Raw genomic sequence first — 15,624 nt, forward strand, 5'->3', positions numbered from 1 at the left:
CAATAGAAATTAGATTTAGATCTCATATCACAAAATTTGTTATTTAAGGAAGACTCCATGATATTATGACATGAAAGTAACAGATTATTTATTAGAAGAAACGGATATGTAACTCCGGACTCTTTAGAGTAGTTAAGATGAAATGACCAGCAGCCCACTGAGTTTTTCGTCGGATCTTCTCAGTGGGTCGCGTTTCCGATCCGGTGGTAGATTCTGCGAAGCACTGCTCTTGCTAGGGCTAGTGTTAGCAACGTCGTCAGGTTCGAACCCCGGGAACTCACCTACTTGTTAGGTTACGCTGACATAACCTCACAAGGCTATCAGTTTAGGTAGGAAAAAATAAAGAAGAAAAAAGACTAGACGTGCTTATGTCCCGTCTAGTATTAATTCGTTTTATCGGAGCTTATAGACATCACAAATTGAATATAGCCTTGATATGTGGTCGATGTCTCAATTGTATTAACGGCTGGTTGGTGTCCTTCAAAGCGGAACGCATCGCTTTGTGGTAGAAATAAGTTGGATGGTGATACCTACCCGTGCGGAATCGTTTTACGGTAATTTAGAATGTTTGCGACTTTGATTTTCATTATATATGTTAAAATAAATAAATAAATATATATTTACTAACGATCACGCCACGTTAACTGGTCTATGCTAAGTTCGTAAAGAACTTGTGTTACAGGTACCAGATAACGGAAATAAATGTAAGATTTTTATTATACACATACATATATTTAATATACATCCATAACCCTGGAAAAAACATTTTAAATTTATCATACAAATATATTCCCTTGGCGGGATTCGAACCCGATATGTTAGTCCTTCATTGCGTAAATTGCTACCTGCTTGTAGAATTTCAATGTCTAAAATCTGTTAAATAGGTAGAATGCATGCTTAGAATGGAACACAGTTGTAGCTACATTAATAATTCCTCTTCATTAGGCAATGCCAGAATAGTGTGCCTTTTTTCTGCTCCTTAGTAATAGTAATGCGTTTCTGCTTAAAGGATTTAAGATAGCTCTCATTTTTGGTTTTACTGTCTACATGCTTCAGTAACAGGTTATATCAATGCTGAGAGATAACTCATTTAATTTTGTTAAAAATCGCTACCTAGTTTTTACAGGTCTTTTTACAAGATTTGTCTTTGAATATTGAAGTGAATGTACCCTAAAATGGGGGGAATCGGGACGCTTTTTAAATTCGACATTGATTTTTATCGTTTTTTTTAATTGTAGTTATAGTAATAAAACGAAGATCATAATGGTTCCAGTAGTTTTTTCATTTATAATGCATTAAGATATAGTTTATTAAAGAATAATCATAAACAGTTACAAAAACTCACTTGTCCCTATTCACCCAGGCGTTGGGACGAATCGGGTCGCTTAAGGGAACAATAAGTTGTTCGATAGGGCTGCCACTATTAAGTTGTTAGGTAGGTACCTAACTTTAGGTAATTCTAACTTCTAATTCTAACTTTTAATATCTTTAATGAGTTACAAAACTTTGATGACTAAATTAAACTATTTAATATTCGTAAACACTAAATTAAAGTCATTTTCAGTTCAACAAAGTAAATCTAACAACTCAACAAAAGTATTGTGACTTCCCAGATTTGTCCCTATTCTTCCCAATCTAATTATACTGTATTCGAATTGCACGTGTGCAATATCGGATGCGCTGAAACAGAGGGTCCGCGAGATGCTGTGAAAATGCCGGCACCGAGCTCCCCATAAGAGTATATTGCCGCTCAATAGCGGGACGATATTGGAATTCCTAGCGAGATAATAATGTATACAAGACTTCATACGACAGCTTGTTTTGAATACGTAAAATGTATTTGCATAAATTGTTTTCACTGTTTACTTTCAATTATTAATTCATTTCGTTCTAATTCGAGTTTACCTATACATTCGAATTGAATAGAATTGTGTGTATCGATTCTCCGTATACGTTTCGATGTTCATTATTGTCTGATTACATTTCTATTGAAACGTCTCAGCTGAACGCAATGTGATTACTAACTTCCTCCTAACGTCTTATCTTTACATCCTTCGGGTATTTGTCCGCAATCCTTTTCTCTGCCTATTCGGTTTTCAAATAAAATAAATAAAAAACACAGTAGGTATGTAATTAGATAATTATTTTATTAAAACATCTCTTGAAACCATCAAATAAAATCATTCCGAATCGTCTTCGATGACGATGCGACGTTTTTTTGAATTCCGCTTCATTGGTACTATGTCTTCGTCGTCACCACTATTGTCTGCAAAGCAATGAATTAATTTGAGTCACAAACAGTAAAGGTCATTAGAAAGGTTAGTGTGATCATCCCCCCTACTCTCGGGTTCGGACTACGGGAAGAGATCGGACGTAGGGTGAAGATTGCAAGAGGAATCCTTTAGTGAGTAGGGCCCTAAAATATCCTTGAGCCCGCGGTCCGTTCCGAACATATGTAGACCGTCAAGTAAGGGACAGCCCGAATAAGACCCATACCCGAAAAAAATTTGTATTGGTAATTCTTCTTCTCAGTCGTACACTCCTGGCGGAGTGGTCGTGGTTACGTATATCTTAATGTTTGGTTGCGGCTTTTGAGAGACTTCTCCATCTCTATCTATTTGTGGCGGTACGTGTACATTCAGTAAGGGAACACTTCGTAGATAACTTAACCAAGTCTGTCCACCTTGTGGATGATCGGCCATATCACACAGCTATAAAACAATAGAAAAATGTAAATAAATTCAATCTACGGTATATCACTAAAATTTTTGCAGTTAACCGAATTAGTCGTGCGTGGTTAAACTATAAAAATTTTAACCAAAACCAAATCGTTTTTTTTTTTTAATATCTTTTAGTCCATAAATCTTACCGCTGGTCAATTTAGATATATTGTTTAAAATTTCTTCAGTGTCCGGTGTGTCTTGTTGCAGAGTTCTCTTCGCAAAGGAGAGTACGTCCTCAGAGTCCTCCGTGAGCTCGTGTTCGTAATCCTCATCGATTTTGGTTAGCTTCTGTTTTCTGTTCTCTTGATTCGATTCTGTGCGACCGCGCTTCCTGTTGTTAGATTTAGTAATGTCGTTGGCGGTTTCCGTACGTATGATTTTCTTCGTATCTGCATTTGTTTCTCTAAGCTTACGCAAGTTATTAAAGAGATCATCGTCGTTGCTCGATTCGTCTACAGCAATTTCATGTAATTGTTTCTCAGTTTGGTCTTCATTTAAGGGACCGATTATTAGTTCCCTTTGAACTGCCCTCATAATTATCTCACGTCTTTTTCTGATCGTCTCAAAATGTAAACAGCTCGGTATTCTCCAGTAGGATTCCTTAAAAAATTGTGATATTTTCAAATCGTTATAACGCTACGATTTCTACGGACCGAAGATACTTTTATAGTTTAGTGATTCCTTTAAATTATTTATTAGTCTTATTATTAATAAAATATATCTCTAAGCTGTAAGACATAGTTATGTGTCTATATTTTGTATGAAATTTTGAAAGTCGCCGGCAAGCTTTCATTATTTTAGAAATATTTTTCAATAACTAAGATACATTGTTCTATCGTTGAACTACATTTGTACTAACCCTAAACTGTCAGCTGTCGAATTGTTTTTTTAGGGTTGCCAATAGTACACTGCACAAATGGCGACAAATTCAAATCTTACGTTAATTTTGGGACACCCTTTACTTATTATACCATGTTTGCATTTAAAACAATATGATTGAATGTACTCAATTACAATGTACAACCAGTTTTTTAAATTATTCATTGCGTAGACAAGTGAACGAGCTCGAGGCCCACCTGGCGTTAAGTGATTATCAGAAACCATAGACATCACAACGTGAATGGGGTCATCTAGCATAAGACTCTAGATCTATTCACGATTGTTTAGTAATTACGCATATTACAATTTTTGCAGATTTGATTTTTATTAAACTACATATTTATATTACGCCTTCATTGTGGAAGTCGTTCTTGAGCATGTGTCGAGTTCCTATTTTATCAGAAAAACCTGGTACATGTCTGCGGTTTTCGATCCCCGGGACAATCGAATCGTTCGATACGAATGCAGCGCGCGACTTGTTCTTTAGGCGACGACGACTTCAAATAAGTTCCATCTTTATTACTAGATATAAATCTAGGAATGGATATTTGAAGAGAGACCTGAAGTAGCCTCTAATAACTGCTATTTTCTTTAACAATAATCATATCTTGGTTCGTATCTCCGGTTGGCGTCATCAAAGCGACGTATGCAATTTTTTAAATTTTATTCTTAAACTTGTAAACAAAATTTACATACAGACACACTTCTGTTACAATTTAACAGAGATTTTGTACCACAATTATCCGTGAAAACGAAGAGTATTCGAAATAGCATAAATTATGATGTGTACGAAATAAACTTCCTTTTTCTCCATCTTATCCCACTAGATGGGGTCGGCACAGCGAATTTTTCTATTACATTCTCTTCTATCAGCCGTCATCTCAACACTCACTCTTCTCTCTCTCTCTCTCTCTCTCTCCCTTTCATGTCGTCATTCACACACTCCATCCTCTTCCCCTCTACCTTGCACTATCATTTCCATACATCTCCTAGTCACATGCATCTTCTGTCTACGCTTCACATGTCCATACCACGCTAACCGTCGGCTCTTTAATTTGTTGCTTACCGTGGCTACTTTCACACTTCCTCTGATATACTCATTCCTTATCTTATCCACTCTTGTCACTCCTTACATGCTTCTCAACATTCGCATCTCCACCTCATGCAAACGCTAGATTTATTCGAAAAGTATTTCAAAATACCTGTTCATCATTAGGCGGGACCACACCGATCCCCAGCAGTACTTGTTTGAAAAGTTCTTTGTCCATGGCTTCGGTTGACTCATCGGTTATGGGCACCAGCGGTGTGCCTTCAGAGTTCGGATCGTAGCCCTCCGCTTCTTGGTCCAGGGCTAGTTCTTCTAGATTTTCCGCCAGCCATTTTAATGCTCCGGATAATCCTACAGAGGAATTTAATTTTTCGATATTGTCATTAAAGAAATGAAATAGTATTGTGGCACTTTTTTATTGCATAGATTGGTGTGGACGAGCTCACAGCCACCGGGCGTTAAGTGGTTACCGGAGCCCATAGACATCTACAACGTAAATGCCGCCACCCACCTTGAGATATGAGTTCTAAGGTCTCAGTATAGTTACAAGTTAGTTAGAAGAAGTTAGAAACTTTATTCACAACTCGCTGAGTTTCTTGCCGGATCTACTCAATGGGTAGATTCCGAACCGGCAGTAGATTCTTTTTTTTTTCCTACCTAAGCTGATAGCTTTGAGAGGCTATTTCAGCGGAACTTTAACTAGTAGAGCTCACGGGGCTTAAGCCGGAGTGATGCTAACACCGGCCCTAGCAAGAGCAGTGCTTCGCAGAATCTACCACCGGATCGGAAACACAACCCACTGAGAAGATCCGGCGAGAAACTCAGTGGGCTGTGTCTATGGGTTAATTCGAAGGGTTCGCGGTCTGCTCTCAACATCTGCAGATCGTTGAGTCTCACATACCCCGCGCGCCCCCTAGGCGCGGGGACCTCGTAGGAGGTTCGGCCCTAGGCCCGAAAAAAAAAAAGGGTAGGGTATAAAAAAAACTTTTGATGCGAGTACCCACGATTTACAATTATCAGAACGGACGAAACATGTGGGAACACAAACAAACTAACGAATGTTATATCAATAACGTATTAAGTTTGATTATTTTAGGAGGATCGAAAGTTTTTGTTCGGTCCTGGGGCAGGTATCGGCTTTCCAAATTAATTCTGTAACTAACGCACGTTCACGAACGACTTTAACTGGGACTATAAGAGTTACACTAACGAAACTGTATACTACCAAGACTGTATGATGAATATACGTGACAAAGCTCCTGTGACAGTCAGTGAAAGATTTACGCTTAGGTCCGTGAGGTCCGGCCCTAGGACGGCATCATTTGAGGTGCGGCAAAATTTTTGAAATGCCAAAATTTCAGAGACGAATACCAGTAAAGTTATTTAAAATATAAAATATAAATATTGGATAAAAATTTTGTTGTAAAATTAAGGGCGGCGCGATAAACAAGGACTTGGGCGGCATCAAACCTAAATCTGTCACTGGTGACAATAGAAACAAACGTAACAAAACATTAAAATTATTGTTGTGAAATTTGTTCTTCAAATGCGAATCTTAAGAACGTCTATTCAAATAATTTGATCAAATTGGCTCGCTCAAATAGTTTGATCAAATTGGCATGATCTTCTAAGCAACCACAAACCTCCACGCAGATTTGAAGCGGCGTCAGTTCAATATCAAAGCGTCCAAAGAGTTGTTGTGCTTCTTTAAAAATCTCTAAAGCTGATTAAATATAATGATTAATGATAAATCTAGGCTACGGTCTGCACTTGGGTATATTTCTTAAAAAAAAAATATTAGTTTACGATAAGTAGCATTCCGCTTATCTCTATTATGGAGGTGTTTATTTTTTATATTCTATAAACATGATTCACTTCTATATATTTGTATGAATTCTTCTAATACATCGCGGTTCGACATTATGCAATGCAGCACATCCGCACAGGAACACTTCCGCAACATCAACTGAGCGCTCGGAACACACACTCTCAAATTTTTAATCAAAGAGTTTGATCAAACTGTTGGACCAACAAAAATACGAAAGTTCATATTTTTTCAAGCTATTTGATTGCTCATTAAATTTGATCAAAATTTCCAATAGACATTCATGCCAATTAGATGATCCATGCCAAACTCTCTGAACAAGCCAATTTGATCAAATTATTTGAAAGTCAATGGGCCCATTAGGCGCTTATTGGTGGTGGGGTGTGAAGTGGCCTCGTGTTAGTGATTTTAATTTTGTTGAGTGATTAATTATTGCAGTCGATTTTTTTGTCCTACCTATTGGCTGATTGCCTGAGGGGCTATTCCAGCTACGCTATGTCTGGTAAGGGCGCTCACGGATTAAACCTCAGAGAGTGAGCTAACACTGGCCCTAGCAAGAGCAGTGCTTAGCAGAATCTACCATCGGATCAGAATCGCGACCCACTGAGAAGATCCGACCAGAAACTCAGTGGCTTGTTTGTGGTTACCTAGCCGACGTTCCAAGCCACTGGACGATCGGACTATTAGGCTATTATTATAATTTTCATCAGTTTTTGCTACTTACCGTTGTCGACGGCGCTGACCAACAACTTGGCGACTTGGCTCGCATTCAATTCCACGCGTTTAGCTTTTGTCTGATTTTTTGTTTTGCGGGGCTTTGGTGCCGTCTGTTTGGACGGGAACGACGTGCGTTTGGTATCGCTCTCCGATTCGGATCCCGAACTAGAAGATTCATCGTCTGAAACATAATATTTCTAGTGATTTAATTTTAGTCCTATTTGAAAATTTCAGATTAAATAACGCGAAAAGTTTCGCTGCTAGAATTGCCAAAGAAAAAAACAGATGAAATTTGATTAAAGTCGACGGTTACAATTTCAGGAAAATCAAGTTTTTGAAGGTTTTGTTTAAATTTTGGTTATTATCAAAATTATTATAGTTATTCAGATATTCCTGGAAGTTAGTAGTAAAAGGCATATTTACTATTACAAAAATCCTTCTGTTTGTTTTTATTTTCCATTTATTAACATAAACAAATATGTTTAAATTGCTCAATAGTCATAAAACTTGAAGAGCAACGCGCCATGTCGTTTTCAAGATCCCATTTACGTTGATAATAAGATAGAGAAAATATAAGGAAAGTAAGGAACAAATTTCACGCAGGATTTACTTTCCAATAGTCTATTTGAGACTTATTGGAAGGCTTCAGAAAAAAAAGTTTAAGCCTGTACCCGCCTAATGAGAGAACGGAAAGACGAGCAACGGGCTCTGACACGAAAATAATCAGTGCATTACATTTTGACAACGGAATAGTGTTGCTCTGAACGGATAGCATTTTAAATCTTTCTTTGCTTTTATTAACTGCTTAGCAAAATCAACGAAAAAGCTTTCTTGCAACGTACTTCCCTATCGCACGTTTTGTTTGCTGATTGAGAGGCTGAACCGAAAAAAGTGCAACAGTGAATAACTACACCAAAAGTTGTCATATTTTTGCATTATCTTTTGCGTTATCGGAAAGTGCCTCAAAAAGCCTAATCTAAGAATCAAAAATATTTTATATATTCATAATAAATAATAAATTATTGCATAAGTAAGTAAATAGTGATATAAAACAGGTCGCATTTATTCACGTTTTATGATTATTTTAATTATTTTATACGGACCCTTTATTTTTTATTTAACCATTACTCAATACAAAGACACAAAAAAAATTAGTAAAATTCCGCTCCAACCGAATGTCTATAAGACGACTTTCTTTTATTTGACGAATCAAAGGAAATAAAAATGCTGTAATGACCCGCCTAATATTTAAGATATCGAGCTGTTGTCCATTTAGCGATAAAATATCAAAAATCTCCACAGCATTGGTTAATCTATGATTGCTTTGTTGTCGGAATAGGCTGCGGTCTTTAATATTCCTTAGCGTCCGTACTTGAGATAGGAATTAGGAGGAAGATAGGTAAGGATACTATTAACGTCGTTATGACCTAAATAATAAGAGGGCAGGTGTGCGCTCGTATCGAACGATGCGACCGTGTCCGTGTTCAAATCCCGCAGGCGAATAACAATGTTTCTAATGAAATACGTACTTGACACGTGTTGTCAAATGATTTCCATGAACATTGTATGAAAAGGCCTAATTCTGCCGCGTTTGAAGTGAGGGGCAGCCGATATACATCGGGTTTGATTTTTACTACACAGTGTTATTTCTTCACCGTGGAAGTTAATCTTCTTCTTTTTCTCCACCTTATCCCACTAGGTGGGGTCGGCACAGCTAATTATTCTCCTCCATTCTCTTCTATCAGCCGTCATCTCAACACTCACTCCTCTCTCTCTCATATCGTCATTCACACACTCCATCCATGTCTTCTTCGGTCGACCTCTTCCCCCTCTACCTTGCACTACCATTTCCATACATCTCCTAGTCACATGCATCTTCTCTCTACGCATCACATGTCCATACCACGCTAACCGTCCGCTCCTTAAACACCGTGGAAGTTAATCGTGAACATTTAAGTATGTATCACATTAGAAAAATTTGTACTCGCGGGATTCGAACACCGGTGCAGCTCTAGATACGAATGCACTGGACGTCTTATCCTTTAGGCCACGACGACTTCAAAATCAATCAATCTATATAAGAAAACCCCTTTTTTTAAACTAAAAAGGTTTTATACAAAAATTAAATAAAAAAGGTTTTTGAAGTTATACTTCTTTAGGCGCGTTATGAAAAATTGATGAGAGTGAAATTTTACGATGCGCGCGCACCGTTACACAAAATTAACAGAATGAAGTTGCCCACTAAATTGCTCATTACAATACGACCGACGTAACTTGGCGAGTCTGAATATAGCCGCAGGTGAACTTTCCGAACTGTACCGAGAATTACCGAATTTATACGATGTCAAGAAAAGGGATGTCCAATATGCGTGTTTGAGGATGTTATTTAATCGATTTTTTTCAAATTGATTAAAATTTAAATAAAATAAAAAATTTAATAAAAATAAAGTATAACTTCTTACGCGCGTACATAAGTACACGCACCCTTTTTTTTCTTTACATTTATAATATTCGTTGACCTAAAATCGAAAAATAACTATCTATTTCTTTATAGTATATTATATTTATAGTTTTATATCCCAGACTCACAGACGCGATGACTAGAATTTAGTTTCTAAGAGACTCACCGTTCGATTTATCGTCGCCCGAGCGGGTGCTTTTACCTTCGGAGTTCTTTTGTCTTTTTTTACGACACTCATTCTTATCCTTTACGAGGCCGAGTTCCAATAACCTCTCCACGTAGCTTTTCTTCTGCCGTTTTCGAGGCATACGAGACATGATGAAAGCCATTGGATCTAAATCAAATCAAATCAAAAATCAATAAAAAATTATTAAACATAAATTTTGAATTCGTCGTGCGTGGCCTAAGAGATAAGACGTCCGGTGCATTCGTGTTGAGCGATGCACCTGTGTTCGAATCCCAGGCGGGTACCAATTTTTTTAATGAATTACGTACTCAACAAATGTTCACGATTGACTTCCACGGTGAAGGAATAACATAGTGTAATAAAAGTGAAACCCGCAAAATTATAATTTGCGTAATTACTGGTGGTAGGATCTCTTGTGAGTCCGCGCGGGTAGGTACCACCGGCCTGCTTATTTCTGCCGTGAAGCAGTAATGCGTTTCGGTTTGAAGGGTGGGGCAGCCGTTGTAACTACACTGAGATCTTAGAACTTATATCTCAAGGTGGGTGGCGCATTCACGTTGTAGATGTCCATGGGCTCCAGTAACCACTTAACACCAGGTGGGCTGTGAGCTCGTCCACCCATCTAAGCAATAAAAAAATTATGAAATTACATACTTGTTGAACGTCAAGAAGAACTACCACCAATTCACAAAAACTAGTCTCTGTTTTGAGAAAAACTGGCAAGAAACTCAGCGGGTATGTCTTTTTTTCTTTTAATAATAGATAAAAAAAATTAATATTAGATTTTTTTTAAATATTCATTTAGAGACATCTAGAAAGGAAAGTGATTTTTAAACGCGTCAATGGCTGGATCGGTGTTTCATCCAACATGATCCCACAAGGTAAAGTCACTAATTAATCGAGTGAAAAATGTTTTTCTATGTCAGCGAACGTGGAAATGTAAAATCCAGTTCTCGTCGCCATTACAAAAGGCCTTTTATTTACATTGACCGTTAATTGAGAGAAAATATATTAGAGGGCCCAATATTTGTTTTTGTTGATTGAAAACGTATTGTTGACGTCTGACGGCCATTTTTGTTGAATTCTTTGCAACATCGAATATTGAGATGAGAGAAAAAAATGTTTTGTGTTCGACGGAACGAAGAATTTCATTTAACATTTAAGATTCGTATCCCTAACGTAATTGTAATTTCAATCGTGTTTTTATTGCTTGTGCTTGAAATTGATGTTAAGGTGACGAGCCGAAGTCACAAAAAAACATCGAAATTTTACAAGTATTTTAACATTATCATTAATACTTAAACGACACTCAATAAGCGATTATATTTCACGGCCGTCTTGAAACAGGAAGCTCTCGCTGCAATTAAGTTTACAAAGTAAAAGCTTCGTCGCTGTACGCGGTTTTATTGGCAGTAAATGCAAAACTTTCGAGAACCTAAGCAATACATCACTTACCAGTGGAGTCGGCATACTGCGGCCATAGTTCCTGAAGCATTTCGTCCTCTTCTGGGCTGAACTCTTTGGGCACTCTCTCTCTCGCTCGCTCCTTGTTACTGCGCTTCGTAGGAGCTTTGAATATGAGTCCTAGTTCTTTTAGTTTCTTTATAACCGACCGTCGGGTTCGAGTACGGTCTATCAGGTTTTCCAGGATCCAATCGATGACGTCTAAATAACGTTTAAATGTTTTTATAGATATTATACATTAATTTCTGTGCAAGATTTTTTATATAACGAATGAATTAATTAACAAATAATTTATTAAATTGGTATAATGAGGTTCGTAAGAGAGTGTTAACTATGAATGTGGAAGGATATAGAGGAAGAGGTAGAACTAAGAAGAAATGGATGGATTGCGTCAAAGACGATATGGGTAAGAGGGGAGTGAGCGAAGAAATGGTATATGATAGAAGAGTATGGAAGGAGAAAACATGTTGCGCCGACCCCAGGTGGCTGGGAGAAGGGCAGGATAATGATGATGATGATGAATTTATTAAATTATTATAAATAATCTGCGTATCGTATTGTCGTTATAAAAGATTTTATTACTGTAGATTGTATTGGACACTAAAACAGATATGGTGAATTGCAAATTTTCTAGCACAAACGGGTCTATCAATCATACATTCTAGTCTGAAAGGCTGGCTAGCCGTTATGGTAATACAACTCCGACTTTGGCCTAATGTACCCGGCAAGCGAGAGCATTCACGATGTGGCATTTCATCTGCCCATGTCTAAAATATACGAGTATAATCGGCAGTTTTACTATCCTCCCACAAACAAACGTACTCTAAACCCATACAATAACGTTATTATCTCACTAAACAATAAAAATAGATACCTATCATGATAATATTTAAAATATTCAATTTTACTATTCAACTGTTAGCTGTGTGTTTCAAGTCGTTTTTAATAATTCGAACAATAAAAACCATGTTTAGCTAATTCGTGTATTCGAGAGCCTAATTAAGTGTTCTCTTTAATGACGTCATAAACATGTGACTATAACATTATAATTTAAGGAGTTCTTAAGCTCAGTTCAATTCGCACAGCAAAGCGAAGTGTTACCGAAACGAGCGCTATACGATCATTTTGATAGCTCTGTACCCGTTTAGAGAAGCCCTCACAAAATGAGGGGCTTCATTACGGATCTTACCTCTCGGGTAAGGATTCAGTTTAAGAATGATTTCTTTCTCACGGCTCACACACTAATCCTGCCTTACATTTGAGTTAGTAAATGGTTTCAACACAATTCTGCTACATATATTTAACATCGTGTAATAAAAATCAAACCCGCAAAAATTATAATTTGCGTAATTACTGGTGGTACCACCACCCTGCCTATTTCTGCCGTGAAGCAGTAATGCGTTTCGGCTTGAAGGGTGGGGCAGCCGTTGTAACTATACTTGAGACCTTAGAACTTGTATCTCAAGGTGGGTGGCGCATTTACGTTATAAATGTATATGGGCTCCAGTAACCACTTAACATCAGGTGGGCTGTGAGCTCGTCCACTCATCTAAGCAATAAAAAAAAAATGTACCTAATATGTGACCAAAGAAACGACAATGGAAAACGAATTTGGCGAAAGGTTATTTTTATCGTATTATATACTGAAAACAGGCTGACGTTGTAGTGATAGCTGTAAAAATGATATCAGAGAGAGCCGCTATTTGAGTAAATAATAATGGCGACTAATTTAAATATTTACTGTTTTATTATACTGAGTTGTATTATATAATTATTGAATTTGTACAATGGATCCATATAGCTTCGTATATATGTAGTTGCGAATGTAATCAAGTGTGACTTAACAGATAATATTGGTATAACGTGTTTGCTTTGTCGTATGTGTATTCAAAGGGTTTATTTGATGACATCACCTTGATGTATGTTATTAATGTTTCAGGCGTGTGTGATTAATTTTTGATTAATCAGTTTTGATGAAAATGTTGACATCTGTAGTATGAAAATACATTTAATATAGATTGAAAGTGTTACATTAATATTGATTAGTTTTGGTACGAAGTGTTGCGAAGCTGCAGGGGTTGGTTCTAATTAATACTGACGCATGACAATCGGCAAATTACAATAGCCGTAATTGCAATGCACTTGAGACTAAGTGGTCAGTGCATGTTGGTATATAATTTCCGGTATTCCGTATGCAATACATAAATCGATATTATCGGTATTCAAGTACGGGATAGTAGAATACAATGTACCAGTCGGGGCGCGATGAAGTACTTTTCTCTACAGGTGTTGCGTTGCGGATCACGTCAACTCTCTCTTTTGTTTTGTCAAGAATAAAGTCGTTTTAAATCATTTCAACGCTTTAGCTTTAGTCAGAGGGTATTTCTTCTACACACAGACCAGATTTCTGAACGGATTTGTTAGATTTTATTTGCTTAGGATAAATTAAAATATTTCTGATTTGTTCGACTCGTTTTTGTGACTAAAAACTTTATCGCATTTAAAGAAGTTTTACTTCTTTTACAGGTTAATCTCACGTTTATTACTTCAGAAGTTTCGAATAGGTTTACAGTAGTATAATTTTCCATAGAGAATTAGATGATGGTTAGCACAATATTCTTCTACCTTGGGGCGGCTGATGGCTTGAGGCTGCGCTTAATGCTATTGTTTCCAATACATGTGGAATAAAAGCTTAACACAGTTGTAATATCAGAATATTGAATAAGTCATCAATATTTTAGAACTCTGTTATGGTCGGTAGTAATATCGTAAAATTGCCAAACCACAAACAGAGAGCAAAAAGTAAAAAAAAAACAGTGTGGTAAGTAAATATACAGCGATCATCTGTTGGCATGTACTTTTTTAATAGCAGAGGTAACAAGCATACGCCTCGCGTGTTGTTAAGCTATCACCAATGGTAGTTTCTTACAAAGCTTCTGTGAGTACTTTTTAATTATTTTTTTTGTCCGCGCATTCTAGGCAGACGAGCAAACGGTCCACTTGATGGTGAGTGGTTACCGTCGCTCATGGACGTCAGCAATGCCAGGGGCAGGCCAAGCCGCTGCCTACCGATATATCCTTATCCCAATGTATCTTCGTTACACCTATGATCATTCGTTCCTTAAAATTTCACTCCGAAGACCTACATCGATCAATCTCATTCAAGGGATCAAAGCAAGCTAAATCTAAAGTGTATTTAGAGAGATATTGTATAATTAATCCAAAGAATAATTAAAGGATCTTTCATGTTCAAATGCCACTATATGAAAGGTTTTTCAAAGGAAGATGAATCACGTGTCTGTGATGAAGATTATTAAAGTAATAACGTTCTTTTATCCTTTTAAGCCGTTGGTACAACGATATCACAAAAGCATAACATAATTTAATATTACGTGTTGGAAGCATAGATTGAGATGCGTGTACGTTATCAAGAAACATATTTCTAAGCTCCGAAGTTGCCCTAAAACTTGACAATGTCTTGTTTTCCGCTGAACAAATACATCATCCTATTATGATGGTGGCATTACTTATGCTGCATTAGATATAGGCACCTAATTCATTTTTATTACATTTCGCGCGACCCCTCGCCGACGTACGCAACATCAATGTTTGCACGGAATGGTGAATCTTGTTTTTTTATGTTAACATCAATAATGGTCTATTTTGTTGAGGGGCCACGAGAAATCCAGGGCAAATGTTTTATATGAGATAGGCGTTTCTATATTTTGTTTGATATAACAAGCTTTGGCCTCTGATTAAAATGAATTTCTCAAAATGAGAATTTTATCTAAATAATCGTTCAATTGATTAGATTTGAGTTTAAAAAAAACATGGAAATATTTTGCACATTTATACGTAATATTAGAGAGATAATTATTATATTATAGCTATTATATTACAATAATAATTGAGGTGACATCTGTCATGTACTTATTGTCAATTTGTCAATGTTTTTATTGATGATCACTTTCTTGGTGCAACTAAATAAATACACATAAACACCGAATATCATATAATAAACCGAATATCTTTGAACCTTGTAAACGCAGCAGAAAATAATCCATCTATGTTGCCAACATCGCAGCGAATGGGAGAATTTATTGCAATACAGATCTATACACCACATTGTACGATATATTATTTTGAGCTTGTACGTGTAGGTTTTGGGCTCTTGATACTCTCAAACAGCCAAGATATAGATGTGAAATGAATGCCACGTGAAAAGTAAAGAGTGCCCAGATGAATTCTTGAGACTTATAGCGTTTGACCCTGGGATTTATTAAGGGTAATTGTCAACAATAGCCATTGTTAAGATAAATC

General features: G+C 36.9%; 1 protein-coding gene and 1 long non-coding RNA gene across 6 annotated transcripts in view; one reads left to right on the forward strand and one right to left on the reverse strand.

The window, feature by feature from the left end:
• The window catches only part of LOC134199359 (uncharacterized), a 31,601-nt gene that overhangs the window by 4,589 nt on the left and 11,388 nt on the right, over positions 1 to 15,624 (forward strand). The window lies entirely within an intron of this gene.
• LOC101740051 (protein timeless homolog) overlaps positions 2,127 to 15,624 on the reverse strand; it is a 33,304-nt gene continuing 19,806 nt past the window's right edge. For 2 of the 3 annotated variants that reach the window (XM_021347338.3, XM_012689594.4), the window contains exons 17-22: positions 11,296 to 11,505; positions 9,820 to 9,987; positions 7,200 to 7,373; positions 4,805 to 5,001; positions 2,870 to 3,323; positions 2,127 to 2,266 (exon numbers count right to left, since the gene is read on the reverse strand). In XM_021347338.3, the coding sequence (XP_021203013.1) occupies positions 2,181 to 2,266; positions 2,870 to 3,323; positions 4,805 to 5,001; positions 7,200 to 7,373; positions 9,820 to 9,987; positions 11,296 to 11,505 (1,289 nt within the window). In that variant the 3' untranslated portion in view covers positions 2,127 to 2,180. The remainder of the gene's footprint in view (positions 2,267 to 2,869; positions 3,324 to 4,804; positions 5,002 to 7,199; positions 7,374 to 9,819; positions 9,988 to 11,295; positions 11,506 to 15,624) is intronic. The other variant, XM_012689596.4, reaches the window with a different exon arrangement.

Source organism: Bombyx mori, chromosome 9, assembly GCF_030269925.1.
Source record: "Bombyx mori chromosome 9, ASM3026992v2".
NCBI lineage: Eukaryota > Metazoa > Arthropoda > Insecta > Lepidoptera > Bombycidae > Bombyx > Bombyx mori.